The following is a 20,458-nucleotide window of genomic DNA, read 5'->3' on the forward strand; positions in this document are numbered from 1 at the left end:
CAAGCCCGTGGGTTTTCAGACTGTTTCCCCAGAGTTCCTGAAAGTGTCTTAGGGGCTGCCTTCAGAGGAAGCAAGTGAGTGAGGATAGAAGGGAAGCAAATAGAAGGGATTCTAGGCCCCTACCCTCCTTGGCCATCCCTGGCCCCTCTTCTGCCTGAGCAATTCCACTTTCATCTATTTCATATATCAGCTTTCTGTGTAGATTTCATTTGTGTAAAAGGGTGAGGGTTTCCACTGCTTTGAAGGAAAAAGAAGTCTTTTAACCATGACCCCTGACAAAGGTCTTTATACAGAATGGTAAAATAGATGTTTAAGATCCAGTTTTTGAGGATGGTGAGCACTGAGTCCTTCTGCAAGAAATCTGTCAGGCAGCCTCTGAAAAATGTAGAAAAAGAAGTATTTTTTCTAACATTATAGTACCTAGCCCTTGCTCTATGTGAGGAAAAGCCCTGCTTAGTTAAGGAAGTCAACTTGCCCAAGTATAAAGGCTAAAGCCAGGCCAGCAAGCAAGGACATAAGCAATCACAATGTCTTGGTTTTGGCCCACATGATTTTTTTCCCTGTTTAGACTAGAACTGTTCTCCATTTTAGCCTAGTCCACAATACTCCACGTTACTTATACTTAGCCAGTTCACTCATCTGCCTATCCTTAAGGCCTGGCCCCTGAAAGCATTTGTGTTTATAAACCCTAGAAAGTAATTTATTGGCACTTTTCTGTTTGCAGGGATATTTGATCATTAAAAACATTACTGTCTGTACTTGGCTGGTACAGAATATTATAACCTCTTGTCTGCTTATCCAGAAAGACGTTTAAACTATAGATACTTGGCAGCCATTTAAAGAATTATCTTTTATTTCACCTCCCCCTCCTCCTCTTCAAAAAAAAAAAAAAAATAGTATGACTTTTAAATAAGAGGATAGTTTGGTTTGGTATTAGAACTTCATACAAAGTTTATGGAACACATTCATTTTAAGTACTTTATTAAATCTATTTCCAGAAAGCCAGATGGCATACCTGTCTTTTGGTAGACTAGATTTCATTCCTTTTTTTTTTTTCATCTAGGTCAGATCAAATCTGATTAAAATTGTTCTGCTTTATCTTTTATTATTTAAACACTCATTGCCTTCTGTGGTCTCACTAATGGACTAATTTCCTGAGATTATAAATTGGCATGCTTTCATTTTCAGATTCCAGCCTGTCATCATTTTTCCAATTTTTTTTGACATACTTGTTTTATGCTGTATCACAAAACAGGTTTCTTCTTCTCTGAAATCATTTGTCCCCTATATAATTAAGCTGTGCATCCAAGGATATTTATCCTAACGGCACCAATCTAATTTCCAATTTTTAGAAAGTAGCCATGCCTTCAAAAAAAAAAAAAAAAAAGCTGGCAAGTTAGCTATCACCCACTTCCCAAAGCAAATTAGTAGGAAAAGTCAGTTTTTTAAAAAAATTCCTATAGCAGTTCTATACCATAAAATTGCTACTGCCAATTTTTTGGCTATTATACTCTTTCTTATTATAACTTAAAACTTGGACCAGAAAAGTATAGAAAGAGCATAATTTGAAAACATACAGCATAACTTTTTTTTCTTTTTGTAGCATTAATCTTATCACTGGTCATTTAGAGGAACCAATGCCAAACCCCATAGATGAAATGACAGAAGAACAAAAAGAATATGAAGCCATGAAACTTGTCAACATGCTTGATAAACTTTCCAGGTATTGTATTCCCCTCCATTTTTTGCTTGGTTTCTAAAAATGTTCTATTTCTTTGTCTCTCTCACTGAGAGTTACCATAGAACAGCAACTCTGGAAATCCATGTTGATTGGAACAGGCTGGCCCAGGCAGCACTAGTTCAGACCTCTCTTGGCCACTGTGGTTCTTCTACATGTGCCGCTTATGGATGTGCGTTCCTCAACATTTCAGCTCTCAAAGCTAGGAGAGTAGCTGCCAGGTCACTGTGATATTTAACCAACTAACCTCCCTGTCTTCAAAAAGATGCTGCGAATTAGGTTTGATGATTTTGCTGCTTCTTGTATTTTTTCGTTTTAGTCTGTTTTGGTTTTTGTTCCAAATCATGATGCTTTTTATTTTTATTCATTTTTGATGTGCAAGTTTGCAATTCTTTCTTTTTGGATTGCTGCTGAAACCAAGAACTCTAAACTGTCTAGGAAAAGGTGAAAAGGAATAGCTCAAATGAAGGATTTTCTGAAAGCAGGCACTTGTATTAATTAGGGATTCTAAAAACAATTTCACTTTCCCTTCTTGCTTCACACCTCCTTCCCCTCCAAAAATAGCCAGTTTTGAAAATAATTAAACTAAATATATACTAATAAGTAACTAGTCATCTTGGAGGAGTTATTAGAAAGTATTCCTTTCACACTTGCCTGAATTGCTCAATTTTCTAGTCATATATTGAGTCACTGTCTCCTTTAAGCCATCTTGAGTGAGTGCTTCTGTGTGTTGGTGGCAGCTGCCACCAGAAGGTGAATTTCTTCTGGTCATCTCCTTTTTCACAACAACTCTGCAAAGGCTAGTATCCCTCAGTCAAGAGAAGTAGCAACTGGAATGGTAAAGCCAGAAAGTGAACCATAAAAGGGAAAGGTATAATAAAGAAATAGTCAGAGACTAAGAGCACAGCAGGAAGCTTAGAACAGAAGTGTTCAAAAACAGGAAGAGCTGACATGAGGAGTGTGACAAGTTAGGATATTTAGACCCTCTACAGAGTCTGAGTTTTCAAATGATGCTGATAATGCGATAGAATTTAGTTGACTTCCAGCTATTCCTTTTAAATTTCCATCATTTTCCCAAGTTTAGAATTTACAGCTAACCATGCTCATAATATTCAAAAGACATTGTTATCTCTTTGCATATGACATTCTTCATACTTTGTATAGAATATACATGTTTCTACCCTGAATGAATTTACAGTAAAAGAGAAGATATATTGTTAGAGCAAACATAGGAGGCAGAGGAACAGGTTCTGAATGAGCAAATAAAAATAAGATTTGTACTTCACAAGGATCTGATGTGGCAAGTGAAACACAGCAGTGTAACTACAGCAGCTAGGATGAGAACCAACAGAGTCCGCCTGGTAGATGGAGGGGGAGATATTAACAAGGACCAGGATGGAGCATACTAGCGTGAAGACAGTGAACTAGTTAGGTTGAATAAATTTTGTTTCTCTTAAATCGCATTTCAGTAATATGAGTTCTTAAAAGATAACACAGATACTATCCAGCTTGCCAATTTGCCCTGGATGAGTAAACATCCAGCCGACTCTCAGGTCAATCTGAAGGTGATACTGATTTTTGCATAGCAAAATATATCTTGTGTTGGCTTTGATGGTATGAATTTCACCATTCAAGTTGAAGTTAAGACAATTTTGAGAATAGTCCTAAATCACTTTTCCATGATGTGTGGTGGGTTTGTTTTTTTTTTTTACATTGTCTGCCTTTATGTGCTTTCTAACATTTGCTCTCACTAATAACAGTCAATGACAAAACTGTATGGAGATGAGCAGTGGGCATTCCAAAGCTGGAATGCAAAGAATGAACCCATTCTTTATGCGTCGTCTTACGTGTTTGTCTTAGTTCCTTCTCTTTTTTCACTGTTGTTTTTTTCTTTTTTTTTTTTGAGGTAAAAAAGATGCCATAAAGCCAAGGGAGACTAAAATCAGTAAATTCGGGGAATATTTATTAAGCAGGTACTCTGTGCAAGGCACTGTGCTAGGAAGATGAGGGAGATTCAGAGGTGAATGTGGTAGTCTCTGCCTTTGGAAAACTCACCTTTTAGTGTGGGATATGGCTATGAGCTACTCTAGAACACAGGGTAGAAGGAAGTAATGTCAAAATAAGGTCTGTATTGAACTGTGAGCACCAAGGAAAAGGAGCAGTTCATTCTGTTGCGATGAATCAGGGACTGTTTCACAGGGAAGGTAACAATTGTGCTGATCCTTGAAGTTTAAGAGGTGTTAGATTAACAAATGGAGAAATGACCGTTCATTCCAGGTGGAGGGAAACTTACTCTTGTTAATAAGATAAATCTTTGTTATTCACATACTGCATCTTTCTTCTAAAGAGCTCGTAACCAGAGCTAATTTATCACAATCTGATTAAGTTATCAGATTTATCATTAGGGAAAGCAAGGCCCAAAGAATTGCCCCACACATTTCCAAGCTAATGACTGATGAAAATCCATTTCCTTTCACAGTTTACAAAACTGTTTACAAAAAGTACACATTTCCTTTCACAGTTTACAAAACATACACTGTCTTTCTAGCTAAAGTGAGGCTAAGAACTTCATTTTTCAGAATTCAAGACCTTTGCTCTGTCCACTGTGCTACTGTGTCTGTCTGTTAGAGTCAGTGTTTGCCAGAATATTTCCTAAATCATCCTCTTCAGCAATGTGCTATTGGTTAGTTCCTTCAGCTGTCACTCTAAGGATGTTCTGCATCCCACCAAGTCTTACTGTGCTAAGAGTGTACTATAGCTTTGTCTGGTTAGCTTTCCTTTCCAAAAATGAAATCATTTTCTCCTGGGCCTGAGTTGAAAGGTGTGTGAGTAAAGGATAGGATTGGAGGTGATGTGGCCAATGAATGGACACTAGACACTCCCTTTTTTCCATCCATAGGAGAGCAGATGTGAAGGACCTGCACCAGGATGGTGGTTAGCAACAGTGGCCCGTGCCAAAGCACTTACCAAAGTGATGACTAAGGTTGGTCATGCCAAGTACTATTACTGAGCCTGGTGTAGGGTACAGATGTTATTTACCACCAAAACTGTAAAAACCACCAATGCGAAAATTTAAATTACATTTCCATTTTGCCTCCAGGCTGGACATAGCCACTGCTTCAAGTTGCTCACCGCCTTAGCAACTTTATCTAAGCTAGATTTTTAAGGACACTGGAGAGATCAGTGCTGAAACATTTTCTTCCCATTGAATACCAACTGACAGTGGTATTCCATGTGATTTTTCTTTTTTTAGTGTAAGGATTCTGTTTTAGACAGATGTAGGTAAGGGGATTGGCAGTGGACCTGGAGGTCTTAAGAGTTTGAGAATAATCTGAGCCCTATAAGTCCCATCATGTCTAGCTAGTACAGTGCCTTGTACCCTGTGATTTTCCCAGTGTGTTTGATGAAATGTCAAAGCTGATCCCCAAATCAAAGGTTAATTTTTTTGCTCAATAAAATAGCCTACATGGTTTAAAGACTTTAAAGTATACTTTTGTCAGTTCAATTTCTTGGCCAGATGTCATAAAATGCAGGTCTGGAAAGGAATTCTGTAAGGTACTTTGGTCCATGAGTGGCTAATTTAAATAATGGGGTACCTAATTTCTTTAATATAGAATGATAATTGTAATATTTATCAGACATAAGCATTAAGGCCTGAGGCATGGAGATTATAGAAAGCTTCATTTGACATTTTTAATGTGAGAACAGAGGTGGGAAAGAGGATGAAATTGGCCTGCCTCTCCACCTCTTCTTTCCTTTTTTGAACTGGAAAAAATATAAGTCCCTGCAACTTAAGCAGGAGATTAGAATTTGGATTGTATGTGGTTAAGCAAGTCCAGTGTGGCTAATACAATTGCATTCACCTTAGCTACAGCACACAATTTGCATATAACAGCACAGCCTCCTCCAGAAGAGGGGAGAGAAGATTGATGGCTTAAGCCTAAACTAACCAAGGGAAGTAATATTTCAAGTTTCAAACTTTGTTTTGACTTTTCTAATCCCCCTTAGTTTCTTAATTGGAACAGGACTGACTAATCTTCTACTGCATACTTACCCCATCACTGTTTAACAAGGTACACTGCCTTTTTGCTTATAAATTATATCAAAATCTTCTAAAATTTACATCTATATAAATAATTGTTTTCCATTTCTTCCCTTTCTTATCTATTCCTTGTCCAATATAATTTTACTAGCCATTATGTAGTATTGGTGGAACATGGCTTTCTTAATAAATGCAAGTACCAAATATAGAAATAGTTCCCCTTTAGTCTCCAAATATTATTTTTAAGCTTATTAAAGCTGGGACAGGTAATTTATGACTGAAAGTAATAACTATATAATTTTTTCTTTATAACTAAATTTCTTGACTCTGCTTATAAAAATAACAACTGTGATTACTCCCACCTTGATGAGTTAACCAAGGAAATGCTTTGTAGGTACATTTCAGAAATATGATCCAGTTTTTATAGCATTGTAAGATCTATTGTGGGTACGAAAGTGTAATGATCTCAATTGCTAACATCAGAAAATCCTTTAGATCTGCACTGTCCGATATGGTAACCACTAGTCATATATGACTACGGCTAGTCTGAATTGGGATGTCTTCTAAGTGTTAAAATACTCAGACATTCAAAGACTCAGTACAAAAAAAACAACAACAACAACAAAGACTCAGTACAAAAAGAGAATATAAAATACCTCAATTGTTTATTATGAATTTATGTTGAAATAATATTTTTGATATATTGGGTTAAGCAAATTATTTTAAAACTAATCTTACTTTTCTTACTTTTTCGATGTGGCTACTAGAACATTTAAGATTACGTATGTATGGCTTACATTATGTTTCTGTTAGATAGCACTGTTCTATCTCAATAAAAATACACTGCAAGTTTGCTTAGAAGCTTAATTAAAGGAACGTGGATCCAGTTAAACTAATATACCCTTACAGTGGTAAGGGAGAAATACGATATTGTTCATCTTTAGGTTAAAGAGGGCCTTTCCACTGGCTGGACACCTCTAAGTAGGATGTCATGCAATCTTTGTATTGCTTATTAGTAGTCATTGTCCCTTAACTCTGTAGTAGGAATGCCTACTTTGAGCTCTTGATTTAAGCACTAGCCAAAATGACTTTTGTTTATTAGAGAAACATCAAATAAGAATAATCTCCATTGACTACTTGCTCTTAGTCACCCTCCTCCTTTCTAATGGAGAAGAACATGTCAGAACTTCCATTTCTACTGCTTTATTCAACACTGTCAGTTGGCATGCTGACCTCTTATTAATATTTATTTTGCTAATTTTGGACAACAGGATAGAAAGGTCTGTAGAGAAATTACCAAGAAATAAAGATCACCTTCACTTAAGGGTAAAACTCAGTTTTATTTTTCTAACATTATCCCTAACCTCTTTCTCTATATTTTCTTAACCATACTCTTTAATGTGAGGTGGATAACACATTTTTAGAAGCTTTGCATGTGATCTTCTAACAGAAATGAGAATAATAAAAGACTAATATTTTATATATTGCTTTTAAGTTTGAAAACAGCCTTGTGAATTAGATAGGGTAAGAGATATTTTATTGAGGCGTAAATGGGACCAGTGATTAAGTATCTAAACCAAGATCAGCCGTCTTGTTAGTGATATAGTCAGGATTTGGTTCTTAGACTTCAGACTCTAAATCTTAACTGTTATTTTAAAAAATTACCAACATACAGCTCTCAAATTTGTCAGTCTGATTATCTTCAGTAAGATGCTCTAAATTTTAAATAGATTCAAAGGACAAAGACAGATAGTAAGCCTATTTACCTGAGAAGAAAATTAAGATTTGGAGGCCATTCCTGCTTTTTCAATCCATAATTGAGCTTTTCTCAAATATCAAGTCAGGTCCTAAGTAGTTTATATCAAAAACAAAAACAGCTTCATATGAAGGAAACCAGTAAAACTGCTATGATTCTATGTTACTATAAAATATTTTAATTATTTTGAAAAGAGGATATTCTGACAGATTCTTATATTCAGTGTGATCATATGAAGAAAATTAACTTTAGAAAGTCTTCCCTATTTACAAGGCTATTGCCTGTTTGTTCAGCTCCCGAAGTGGAAGGACATGCATGGTGTGGACAGTGTGCCATATCCATTTCTCTTGGGAATGATATTTTTATGTTGTATATTTTAACTTCCCAACTGTACCCAATCCCAAAGCATGACGGTGAGGCTGAGGGAAGGGTCTCAGAAATGTTTTTGAGAAATGGAGCTTGAAGACCTCGGATTTGGTACAGAAAAGCCACCACACCTCTCCTACCTATTGGTTAGTGGCTTAGTAAAAGATGAGTATAACTTCAGCACTAGGAAGCCATCAGATGGAAGATTATACTGAAAGATGAAGGGTCAGCAAAGGACATGCTCTGATGGTATATAACTGAACATTTAACTAGTGCCAAAAGTTGTATTAATTTCTTGAGGACAAAGCATTTAAAACACTTCAGAATATCACAAGTTTTGAGGAAATCCATTGTACTTCAATAGATTATGGACTATTCCATTGATGCTCAAGTATTGAAATAAGATGCACTCTCAGAATTATAGCAAAGATTACAGAGCTTCCTTCTCGGGGCTCTCACAGGCTCCGTTACAGCAGGCATTTTTGGAAAAGCTCTGTTAATTAAAATACTTTATTTATATATTTATTTTCATCCTATCTTCCAAATGTGAAAGGAATTAAATACAAAATGGCTAATTTTAAATGTCAGGGTTCTTTTTTTCCAAGCCAACCTTACATTAAGAACAGGAATCCCTGTGCCAAAGAAATGGTTCCCAATTATCCCATCCTGGGTTTTGTTATACATTGTACAGAAGTCAACAAAACAAGTATGTAACAGAACCTGCCTAAATAACAGCCACCCTCATTAAAATCAGAATTAATCAGGGGGTGATTGAAGGAAGCAATGCTTCATAGGTTCCCCCTTTTTCTTCTTTTCTAATCATAGAACAAAATATGTTACATAAAAGGATTGGAACTATTATGCAGTACTCAATTAGAGGGAGGTGAATAGGTCTCTAACATGCTGTTTTATCAAAAGAGCAGACTGGTGTTTGCATGACTGTTGTTTCATTACAGACCCTGTCATTAATTCCATGTGTCAATACTGCCCTGTAGTACACAGAGCAGACAAGAAAGAAGAGCCCTTGAAAACAAGGGAATGATTTTTGAGTCGTTATCAAGCTAAGTGGCAAGCGGGAAGCTGAAACTCGTATAGGTAAATTCGAAGGGACTCTTGGGAGATCTGCAAGTGGGAAACAAGAATGCATTTTACCAACTGCTTAATTATGTCCTGTTTTTCAACAAGTACACTTGAATTGAATGCTTTGTTTGTATTGCACAAAAACATGTGCTTTGGGCAAGAGTATTCTCTTGTTTCCAGGTCAAGTAAGGTGTTTTATACACATACACATCTGGCCTATTCTATAATGTGCTATTGGGTATGTTAGTATCTGAGCCCCAATATTGCACTGTCATTTCTGGGGGAAAGTTACGTAGGAACCAGAAGTCTAAAAAGTGGAGCTTTCGCTAAGTCCTGAGAGGTTGTATAAGCCCAGGCATCCCAGAGGAGCATACTTACAGGGAAATGGTGGCTCAGGAAAATGTGGAACTATATCTGGGGAAAAAAAAGACAGACTATAAAGCTTTCAATATGGTATAAATTCCATAATCTCCCACCCCTAAACCTTTAAAAAAAGTACTTTTTGGTTTCCGTTAGCAGTCCTAAGGGTTAGGCTGGGGCAAAATAAGGTTTCCTTTCTTGGACGTGCTTTATCTGTGTCCTCGTTCCTGGCCAAGCCCTTATAGATTATGGTTCCTTATCGTTTAGTAAGATCAAATTTCTAAATGATGTTTCGTTCCAGTTGAACATTCTTGGAGGCTTATCTCTTCCCTGGCCAGATGCCTGATCAGATGAGAAGCCCGCCATGATACTGTCACAGTGCCTAGAATGGGCTCTTTATCCAGTAGACATCACTGTACTTTTTGATGATAACGAGGGCAGTCTTAACTTGTGTTAAGGCCTGTGTATAGCATTGAAGGTAAGTATGAAGGAGTTATTGCTATGTGAATATCTTAACCCTGATGCACATTTCAGTATATAGTATCTTCGTTTAACCATGATCTACATATATCTAACACCTAGCCATCCTTTTTAGATGGGACCTTTATAATTTAGGACCAGTAACTCTTCATGAAATGGCCTGTTTATTGAGGGCCATGATTAAATTTAGATCCATCCTTGTAACATTTGCCATTGCTTTGATTTTATTTTTGGAATCATTCTAATCATTTTGCTGGTAGCTTTGCAGAAAGGACTTGTGGTCTTGGTGTATGTCAGTGACAATTAGGTAGGCTGCTGTACTTGACTTTTAGGTTTAGAAGATCTTGATTAGAAACAAAAGCCTAGCAGTTTCAGTGTCTTAAAAACCTAGCCGCTTTTTAAGTAGATCATAATTATTTAGTAACCTAATATTTAGTCTCTTGGAATTAGAATAGAATCTTAGGGATCATCTTGTCCAACCCCTTCATTTTATAGATGGGGAGACTCAAGCCCAGAGAAGGAAATGACTTGCCCAAGGACACCCAGCACATTAGTGGACAATCTGAGTCTAGACCCACTGGTGCCCCAGATGTAAGCAGCCGAGTCTACATGAATCAGTGGTTGGAAATTCCAGGTTGTATGGCACAAAGAGGGCCTTGATTTCTGGACGGTCAGAATGTCTGATGACATTGACTCATCAGGGAAGTAATTATAGTCAAAATAGTATGAGGATGACTCGTGGCAAATGGTTCTCTACCATTGTCCATTGATGCTATGACCCATGTATTATATTCTTTCAGTAGAACTTTACTGAGCACCTATTATGTGCCCATCCTAGATCCTGCAGATCACAGCCAGAGAAGACATGGACTCTGTCCTCAAGTTGCTCAAGTCCTGTAGAAAATGAGAAATCTCTGGAAAGCATCATGCAGAATTCCCTGTAGAATGCTAATACTTTTCCTAATTGTAAATCTTGGTGATGAAAATGAACCTTTTCTCTTGGTCAGGGTTTGTTTATTAGGTGTCACATAAAACACTATACCATTCCTTTCTGTGAAAATACAAGATAATACCAACTGCAGCTAAATTGAGTTCATAAACACTTATTGAGGATCTACCATCTGCAAGGCACTGTGCTAGACACATAGGGATATGAAAATGAATACAGTGTAGAATATTTTCTTTTTAAATGTCAAAGCAGTATTGTTTTATAGCTTTCAACCTTTGTAATAAGAATTATTTTTAATAAATAGTCTTAAAATATGGGACCCTTGAAATAGAAGACAAAATATCTCTGTACTGTAACCCAGACTTGTCAGCCCAGGATTGCAAAGTCTCCATCCAAATCCTCTTTTGTACCCCATATCTGTCTTGAGCTTTCTTTTTCCTTTATCTCAGCCAAGCCAGCCTGCTTGCCAGTCCCTGCACACAACTGACTCTTGCTTCTGTGCCTTTGCTTGACTAACCTCCTGCTTCGGGATGCCTTTCTCCCTGTGAATCTGTGTCCATCACTGCCATTACAGTCTGGCCCTGAACCCATCTCCTGCCAGGAGCCTGTGATCAGCATCCCCATCTCCTCCGTGTCCCTCCCACGTGTACATAGCCCATATGACTGGTGGAATAACAGTTCTGTGGTATTCATTAATGCTTCCCATTCTCTGTCCACATCTTGCTCATCTAGATACAACAGATCTTACTAAATGAAGCAGTTTAGTATAACCAGGTCATTTTTCAGACCTTTTAGGAGTAAGTTTCTATATCAAAGAATTCATTTTGGTATTTGTGGGCTGTTATATGATAGAGAGGAAGAGCAGAATCATTAGGATGGGGGTTTGAAAAGTAAGCCTCGGGGTCCATAAGAGAAAAGAGTCTATCTGTAAGTGATCCTCTCTCCTTCCATTCCCAAACAGGATGAGAAATTGCCTTTAAATAAATTTCAAATACAGTAAGGGTGTACTGAACTGTCAAGCTAGGGAAAGCAGGGCTCTGCCTGTTAATCATCTCAAGCTTGTTGATCTGCTGTTCTGTAATTCCTTTAATATTGTTTAATGTGTGTGTGTTTTACCTTCTGAACTGACTAAAAGCTTCTTGAGGACAGGGACCATGTCTTTTATTTGCTTCTGCATATTCTTCCCCCACTTATTCCCAAAGACTGCCCTAACAATCTTGTGGAAACCTTCCTTCCATAAGCACATAAAGGACAGGAAATGCATCTCATGGGTTCCAACTACACCCCAGCCATCACACTATGTATTTCATATGTATAATGACCTTTCACCCTCATGACGATTCAGTGAAATGGGTATTCCTATCCCAATTCTACCGATAAGGAAACTGAAGTTCAGAGAATTCAAGATCTTACTGCTATAGAACCTAGGTCTGATTCCAAAACCTTTATATGCCTTTCACTGTACCACAATAACAACAACTAATATTTAGGACTCCTTTACAGTACATAGAACTCTTTCATTTATACTATTATTGTTGCTGTTACTACTACCACTGCTAGTACTATAACCCCTTAAGTCATCACTAGGAAGTAGGTAGGTAGAGCTAGTATTATTATCCCCATTTCACAGACGGGAATACAGAGACTCAGAGACTTGCCCAAGATCACACAACTGGTAAGTGGAAGAGCCAGGACTTCAAAGAGACTTCCTGACTCTAGACCTTTTTGTTCTTTCCAGTGGATCACATTGCCGCCTTAATTTATCTGCATGAATGCATAATTATTTGGCCAGTTATCACTGACACCTCTCCTACAGGAGTGTCAGTAAGACAAGACATCCTATAGCATCCTATAGCCATGTGAAAAAGAAAATAATTCATATCCTTAGAAGAGCTTCTATGTTAGTAGAGGGGTGATAGAGAAAATCCAAAAAATAAAGCCTTGAGAAGAATAGTTCACAGGTGAGCATTAAAATATGAGCCCCTTTATTCTATAGATGAATTTTCATAATTTGGCTATAAAACTTTTGTAATGTTTTTAATTATTTCTATTATAAAATTGGATTAGGGAGTAGGGGTGCAACCTATGGACTTGATTTGAAAATATTCCTCCTGGGTTTGGATGAGAAAGTACTGGCTACCTTGTGCAAGCTGGTAGCTAGCCCCAGTATCATTCTGTTACCAGAGAAATACAGAAATATTAGGAGTGATGGCATGCCCCCCCAGCAGTTCATCACTATCTTGGTAGAATTCATGCAATCTCATCTACTGATCCCATTCCACACCCCCATACCCTTCACCCCACCCCACCTTACTGTTCTGCAGTCACCAACCCCTTCAAACCTTTGAACTTTCTGATCCCTTAATGTTTCACCCCAGAAGGTGGTGCCCTTCTCCTTTTGTATTGATTATTAGTAAACAGTGTCCAGTATCACAAAGGCCTTCAGGACAACCACAACTAGGAATTGTTACTAAAGTACAGATGTGGAGTATGAACTGGTGCTAGAGAGAAGTTTCAGTGGAAGCAGATTGTTCTCTAGTTCCACTAAACATTTCTACCTGGTTGTCATGCAGAGTTCTTCACTGTCCTGAAAGATGTTAGTGTCTTCCCCGTCCCCCCAAATCTGCTCCATCTGCTGTGCTCTTGCTCGAATGAATGGTCACCATCCACATGGTCATCTGAGCTGGGAGCCATAGAGACACTCTTCCTCACTCCCCTTTACCAACTCTGCCCTCCCAGTGGATGACAGCTCTACCTTGGAAGTGATGCCTTTTCTTCCCACAACCACAGCCACAGCCCAACTTTCTGTCTCCTCTCACACGCACTGTTACAGTGACATCCTCGTGACTTGCCTCTCTGCCAGTTTCCCCGATTCCGACGTGTCTTTGCACTGCTGCCAGAGATTCTTCCCTATAAACCAACCCTGGCCGGGCATTCCTTACAGGCTAGGACCCAAGCTGCTTACTTTGACATTCAAGACACTTGACTGCCAAACCCCAAACTGCCCTTGCAGACTTACTTCCTGCTGCTCCTTCAGTGAATCTCTCCCCTCCCCAAACACTGGGCCCTTTCCCAGCTTGAGAGCAGAGAAAGAAATTGACACAATCCAGAAAGGTCTATACAGTCACAAGTAGGTGGGACCATACAGAGCCCTCCACACAATCTCCCTTGCTGGCAGAGTCCTGTGCCATCTTTGCCTGGCATAGGACACCTCCCCAGAGGTGCTGCTCCCACCTTCCCCAGGCAATTAGATCGATGCTTCGTCTCAGGAGCTGTGATTTCCTTTGTTCCTGATCCTGTTACAGCATTTACCCCATTATGTCCTGAGTTATTTTCCGTGTGTATGTTTCACGCACTGCTCGAGGGCAGCAGCTGTGCCTGGCCTTCCTTCTCTCCCCAGTATATGACACAGTTCTCAGCACATAGTTGTTGAGCAGCTGAACTCAGAGTGTGTTCCTTCAGTGCAGTTAGAGCAGATGTGCAGAGAGCCCTGGGCTGGGGTTCAGGGACTGTCCCAGGTCCAGTTTTGCCACTAGACGTGTGACCTTGGGTAAGTCACTCAGTCTCCTTTATTAAACAAGGGAGTTGGACTAAATGATCTCTAAGGCCGCTTTAAATTCTATGATTCTGACCCCATTTCTGGGATCACGAAACACATTTCCTACTTGATAAATATTTAGCAACCTCAATTTAACCAGTCAACCATCCATATTAATAGAGTCTTCAGACTCTCAGCAGTAGTCTTCTGGTAAGAGCTGCTTGATAGGCTCCTGTTGGCTTATCCAGCGTCCCCTGAGCTGTTCTCCCCTTCCCCAGAAGTCTCTCTGCACTTGTAACACTAGCACACGGTTGTGTGGCTGGCCCTTCCCAGTAGGGAGCCCTTCTTTGTGCTGGCCTGAGGGACAACCACAAGGAAGCAGAGGGAGAGGAGGCTTTATTACCTTCCTTCACTCTAGCTCCCACCAACATTACAGTTGCTGCCATGTGGGTTCTTGTTGTAGACATGTTTTTAGAGGGCAATGCCCGTTTCTGTGAGAAATAAGTTTTAAGCAGCTCATGTGCTCTTCAAGACTCCTTTTAAAGTACACTGCTGACTTTTTGGGGTGGGAGGAGGACTAGAGTTAGCAGCTCAACAGGTACATTCACCATAATCTCCATATAATAAATAAGAGCCCATGAAAAGATTAAATAAATCTTTCCTAACGCTTTTTGATTGGCTTAATCAATAATTAATCATCTTTAGATGAGGCCGTAACTTGTGGAGTAGATATAATTGGATTAGCTGAGGAGAGGCAGTTGGGGCGCTTTGAAGAGATTAAAATGGCTGTCAATCCCATAATTAAACTGCCACAAACAAAAGCAATGGTGTTTTTTTAAAAAAGAAGGAGAGAAAGAAGGAAAGAAAAGGGAGGGAGAAAGTTGGGAAAGGCCAACTGATTTGAAATCAATAAGTACTTATATATCACTAGAGACTGGACAGGGAAAAATCAAATGGCAGATTTATTCCATTAAATTAAATCCATACATATCAAATCAGCCATTTAATTACATGGCTGGTCCACTGGGACAGGTGAAATTTTGGCAGCTTCAACTTCTTAACTAAAACAAATCCACAAAAGGAAAAAAAGTCAATTATTAAAAACAGAAGAGACCTGCTCCTTGTCCTGAGCCCATTTAGACCTTGACTTTTCATACTTTTAATTGGCTTAGTAGGTTTGGCCTGTGTGAATGAAGTCTTTTATCTCCCTCTTTTTCTTTCCATACCCCTTTCATCTTTCCTGTTACAAACACACAGAGAGAGCTTGAGGAAAAATACTTTGGTTTTTAAAGACTTTTCTTTTTTTTTTAAAGGATGTGGATTCGGGCGGGGGGAGGGTGTGTGTGTGATGCTGGTGAATACTTTTTTCTCTCTCTTTTATCTCTTTTTCCAGAGAGGAGTTGCTTAAACCAATGGGACTAAAACCTGATGGGACAATAACGCCTTTGGAAGAAGCACTCAACCAGTACTCTGTCATCGAGGAGACCAGCTCTGACACAGACTGAAAGCATCACCTGCTCAACTCTCAATATTGCTTTTATCAGCATCTTTTCTCTGTAGCTCCAGGGGAATCTTTTCTCTAAAACATTTATGCCCTTGCTTTGGCTAGAAACACATTAACTGGTTTACTCATTGAGAATCCAGCGTATTTAAGAAGTGATCCTGTGTTTTTGCGATATTGAGGCATTCATACAGAGCTGCAGTTAGATGGAGTTGCAGGGACTAGGAAGAGGGAAAAAAAATTCCATTCTGTCAAGATGGAACTGAAGGACTTCACTCTATAAAGCAGCCCTGGTTGAATCTGGCAGTTCTGTTTGCCAAGATTCTTAACAGAAGATTTAGCTGTGTCCTTCCTCTCACTTGTGTGAGCTGCCCTTTCTGAATCTCTCCAGAGACGGAGGCACATGGGAAGCAGAATGAGCTGCTAAAAGGGGCGAAGGCAAGTGACCCTTTAGATCAGGACTGAGTGAATGGAAGCCAAGCAGCTGCTCCATAGGCCTAGCCCCACTCTTCACTTCATTTCAATTTTGTATAAATCTATAGAGACTCACACACACGCACACACACACACACGCACACACACATACACAGCCCCAGACTTGCAAACTGATTACATTCAAAAAAGTTTGTATGTCACTTATCTAGAACTTCAGAATACATTTCTCCCTATAAAGTTACAAAAGATGGTTTAGTTCTGAGGCAGCTACCAATGCCTATTTATTCCCTAATAACCTGAACACTAGTACCATAGAACTGAACCCCCATCTGTATTGCTGCATGGGGAGCATGCATTCTGAGGTCTAACATAGGGGTGCCAGGAAAACATACCCTCCAACCCGGAAGAGGGAATGGGGAGCCCTGGGTACTGGGAGTTCTTCTGTGGCCTCTGCTGAGGGTGGAGGAGACAGCAGCACCCATTTGTACATATAGGTCATTCATACGCCACATGTTTTAAATCGGGGACTGTGTGTGCTTGTGTGTGTTCTACCTTTCTACCATATGTGATCAGTTTAATGGTAACTTTATTTATTTAAAAAAGAAACACAAATAGTTACTGTTAAACTGATTAAGGCTGTTTTTACTTTGGTAAAACAGATTGGTCATATGAAAAAGTAGAAAATGAATCATGCAATAGACAGTGGGTCTAGTTAATCAATGGCTAAAGTTGAAAAGGGGTTGGTTTCCTCTTATATATATATATATGTATGTATGTATATACATACATATATATACACATAATGTGCTTAACCACTGCCTTTTAAAACTTTAAATAAAACATTGGGGTTGATTCAATTTAGCCATCTGTGTGTGTTTCTTTATAAACAATATTATTTATTGTTTATTGGGGTAAACAATACTATTTCACAGTTTATGCTTTTTTAAAGTGCTTTTACATCTATTATCTCAGTTGTAATAAATAGCTTTTCTAAGGATAAAGTACACAGAGTATTAGTGAAATGTCATTTATCCAGAAGCCACTTCTCTGGCAAAAGTACAAATCAGGAATTCAGTTTTAAAAGGCCTTTGAGCTGCCAAAAGAGATGTCAAAGTTTCTTACAATTTATTTCTACGTGAGAGCCTCAAGAATCTATCTCACTTTTTGCCTCTTTACTAAAATTTGCGTATATTTTAACATGTTTAGTTATCTGACTTCCAAGTCCACCAAAAAATATATATATATATGGCAAAAGAGGAGGCTGTTGGATGGAAGGCAGACCTACTGAAAGCAGCAAAAATCCAACTGAAAACTGGATAGGAATGTGGGGACAATGAGAACTACTTGAGGCATCATAAGTCTGGAACCATCTGTTTCCCAAAGGACATTCTAGTTGACCCAGAAAGTATCCATACAATAGTATGGCCTGTAAACTAATTCTCATAATGATGACCTTGTGTTTCTTTTTTAAAAAAGTTAAATCCAGAATACTCTATAAAAAGACTATAAAGAACACAATACATTTTAGGATTTTCATCCAAAATAACTGGAGTAGAAGTTATAGGCGACCCATGTTTTAACAGTAAATAAAGTGAAACTTGGTAATTCATAATATTAGATTAAGTGAAAAAAAGTTTAGAAAAAAGAATTTTGAGTATTTTTGTTACTTCATTCTACAAATGCATTTTTAAGATATTTTTATAATTTCTGCAATCAAATAGCTTTGGCATGAGTGTCGCTTACCTAAATGAAGACATGTTTAATGAAATACCATCTTGCCAGCTTTATGCAGAGTTAGTGTTTGAACAGTCTTGTTTAAGTTACTGTGCTCTTCTGTTTTCAGTGAGTTCTGTTTCATTTTGAATTTCTCTGTGCTGGGCACTAGGCTTTGTTTTGGAGAGAGAATTTGCAGAGGGAGAAGATGCAAGTGACTTCATCTTGCACATGGAAAGAGAACCAACATTTGTCAATTGCTTGCTCTGTGCTGGGCTTTTTATGTATCTTTATCTTGTGTATCCTCATCACATCTCATGTTAGAGATCACCTCTGGAAAGTACAGTAAGTTACCCAACATCACACAGCAAGGAAGACTCCAACTCGGGCTGGCCTGACCCCCCAACACCTTACCTTCCCCTTCACATTGCCTCGGGGGTCCACCTTGTGCCTCCTTATGACTTTAGAATGCTGGGAGACTGGTAATTCTTGGGCTGTTTTAAGCAATAAATATTTCAGCATAACTGGCTTAAAGAACTTACTAAGTAGGGAGGTGACCAAAATGAAATTGAAGTATGAGCAGGAAACATGCTCAGTTAGTACTGAATTTCAGATAAGGGTGTGGAATGCTTTAGGTCAGAGATTAGGGCTGCAGGCTCCCCAACACCGCCGCCCTGCCCTGACCCTCGACATGTCTTGGCTCAGTGACCTGCAATGGGGATGGTGAGAATACACTGGCCAACTGCGCTCTGCAGGCCCCTGTGTCTACATCCCTCCCAGTCTTTAAAACAGGGTATGGGGAAGCAAGTTTGAACATAAGGCACTTGAGCTGCTGCTTTAGAGTAATAGTCAGCAAATACCTGAGGCCCTTTCAAGCCCCTTTCACACACCCACTGGTCCTGAGAGGTGGACAGAATCGACCTTACTGTCCCTCCTTAATAAAAAAGATGTGGGCAGAGGTGGTATAAGTATGCAACCTCCCCTCACAACCATCCGTCTTGCTGCCTCCCAGTACTAGATGTTTCTTATGTTGACTTCCCTTCCCCCTCGGATTTTAAAAATAATATGTTTCATTGTGGAAAGTCTGGAGAATACAGAAAATACTAAAGTTAATCATTCACCCCACAACCCACCACCTGAGATAGTCTCTGTTAATGTTTCAGCGTATTTCTGTCCTGTGTTTTTTCTATGCGTATATAATTTATTTTACTACTAGATTGGGATCATGCTGTATTTACAGATTTGTATCCTGCTTTCTTCTTTAACATACTGTAAGCATTTTCCCATGTCAATAAATATTCTTCAAAAATTAATGGCTATATGATATTCCATTATATGCATTGTGGTAAAACAGTAGTAATTGCTTACCAGTATTATTCTTCCTTACTAATGGAGGAGACATCATGACCTATCCCTCCTCCTCCCAAAAATCAGTGCCTGCTGCCTTTCTGGGAGGCAGCATGGGCCTTGTCAGCACTGCAGAACTGCAGGAAAGGGGAATGGGCGCCAGGAAGAGCAGACTAGCTCTGCCATACACAGTCCAGCAGGAGCCTTGGTGGCACAGATCATGACACAGCTAGATTAAGTGGCTAGATGATTCTATAATTTTTGTTAAGGAGAGGCATTTGAAAAGGGCAAGGTATCTAGCTGACTTTAAGAAGTCTGCATGTGAAAAAAAAAAAAAAAAAGCTGTCAATCATGTTTACTATGGTGTGGTCCAGTTACTGACGTTGGAGCCATTCTTCACTGCAATAGCAGAAGTGAAAGGGGCTACCCAGGGATGGGGAGAGACATGTTATTGTTTCAAGAAAAGTGAAGGGATACCTGTCAACACCAGTGGGCATATGATGAACACAACATGGAGAAGGAACAAATGAATGGCGTTCCAGGGACAGGTTATGTGGGCGAGGGAGGCAGGACGGAGAGAGTTCTGACAACTGCCCTAAGTGAGAAGATGCAAGGAAACAGGTTTCTAGAGAGGGTGTGACTGAGACACCGAGTCCCAGCATCCCGTCCTTAAGAAGACTCAGAACAGCCTTTTCTTAAGGGAGGGGTGGGGAGACTAAGCCTCAGTTCCTGAATCAGGCATTGTACACAGTGAACCAACATTCCTGAGCATCTAGAATTGTGTTAGCTACACAGCATCCTTGACAGAGAGGAAAAAGTTGTCACTCCAGTCCAGAGTTCAGTGGTTCAGATGAACCCTGGTTGAGAAAGGCTGTCTTAAAAGATCAAAATGATTCTCTGAGGCATCTGGAGTCCGATTTGTGTTTTCCTTTAATGTAACACAGGGGAGATCCTGGGCCCTAGTCTCCAGCTCTACTGTATCCAGGTCTCACAGACCTGTACCTTTTTCGCATTGAACATAGTTATAGCTGCATATACTTCCTGAATAATTACTGTGCCAGACACCGTGCTAAACATTTTATGTGCACTTACTAATTTCATCGTCATGACCATCTTATGAGGTACGTACTATTAGAATAATTCCCACTTTGCA

The 20,458-nt window shown here is 39.1% G+C and overlaps 1 protein-coding gene across 7 annotated transcripts in view; it reads left to right on the top strand.

The window, feature by feature from the left end:
- Window positions 1-17,102, top strand: part of RIC8B (RIC8 guanine nucleotide exchange factor B) — a 100,571-nt gene extending 83,469 nt beyond the window's left edge. The window contains exons 9-13 of one of the 7 annotated variants that reach the window (XR_011566674.1): window positions 1,604-1,723; window positions 4,638-4,721; window positions 5,607-8,997; window positions 9,644-9,820; window positions 15,703-17,102. Coding sequence is in view for 3 of the 7 variants with exons in the window: in XM_070789657.1 (XP_070645758.1) it covers window positions 1,604-1,723; window positions 15,703-15,814 (232 nt within the window). In the remaining 4 variants the exon portion in view is untranslated. Of the gene's footprint in view, window positions 1-1,603; window positions 1,724-4,637; window positions 4,722-5,606; window positions 9,821-15,702 lie in introns of all 7 variants that reach the window. The other 6 variants (XR_011566672.1, XR_011566673.1, XR_011566675.1 and 3 more) reach the window with 6 other exon arrangements.
- Window positions 17,103-20,458: the final 3,356 nt, after the last annotated feature.

This window comes from Bos indicus, chromosome 5 (genome assembly GCF_029378745.1).
Source record: "Bos indicus isolate NIAB-ARS_2022 breed Sahiwal x Tharparkar chromosome 5, NIAB-ARS_B.indTharparkar_mat_pri_1.0, whole genome shotgun sequence".
NCBI classification, from domain to species: domain Eukaryota; kingdom Metazoa; phylum Chordata; class Mammalia; order Artiodactyla; family Bovidae; genus Bos; species Bos indicus.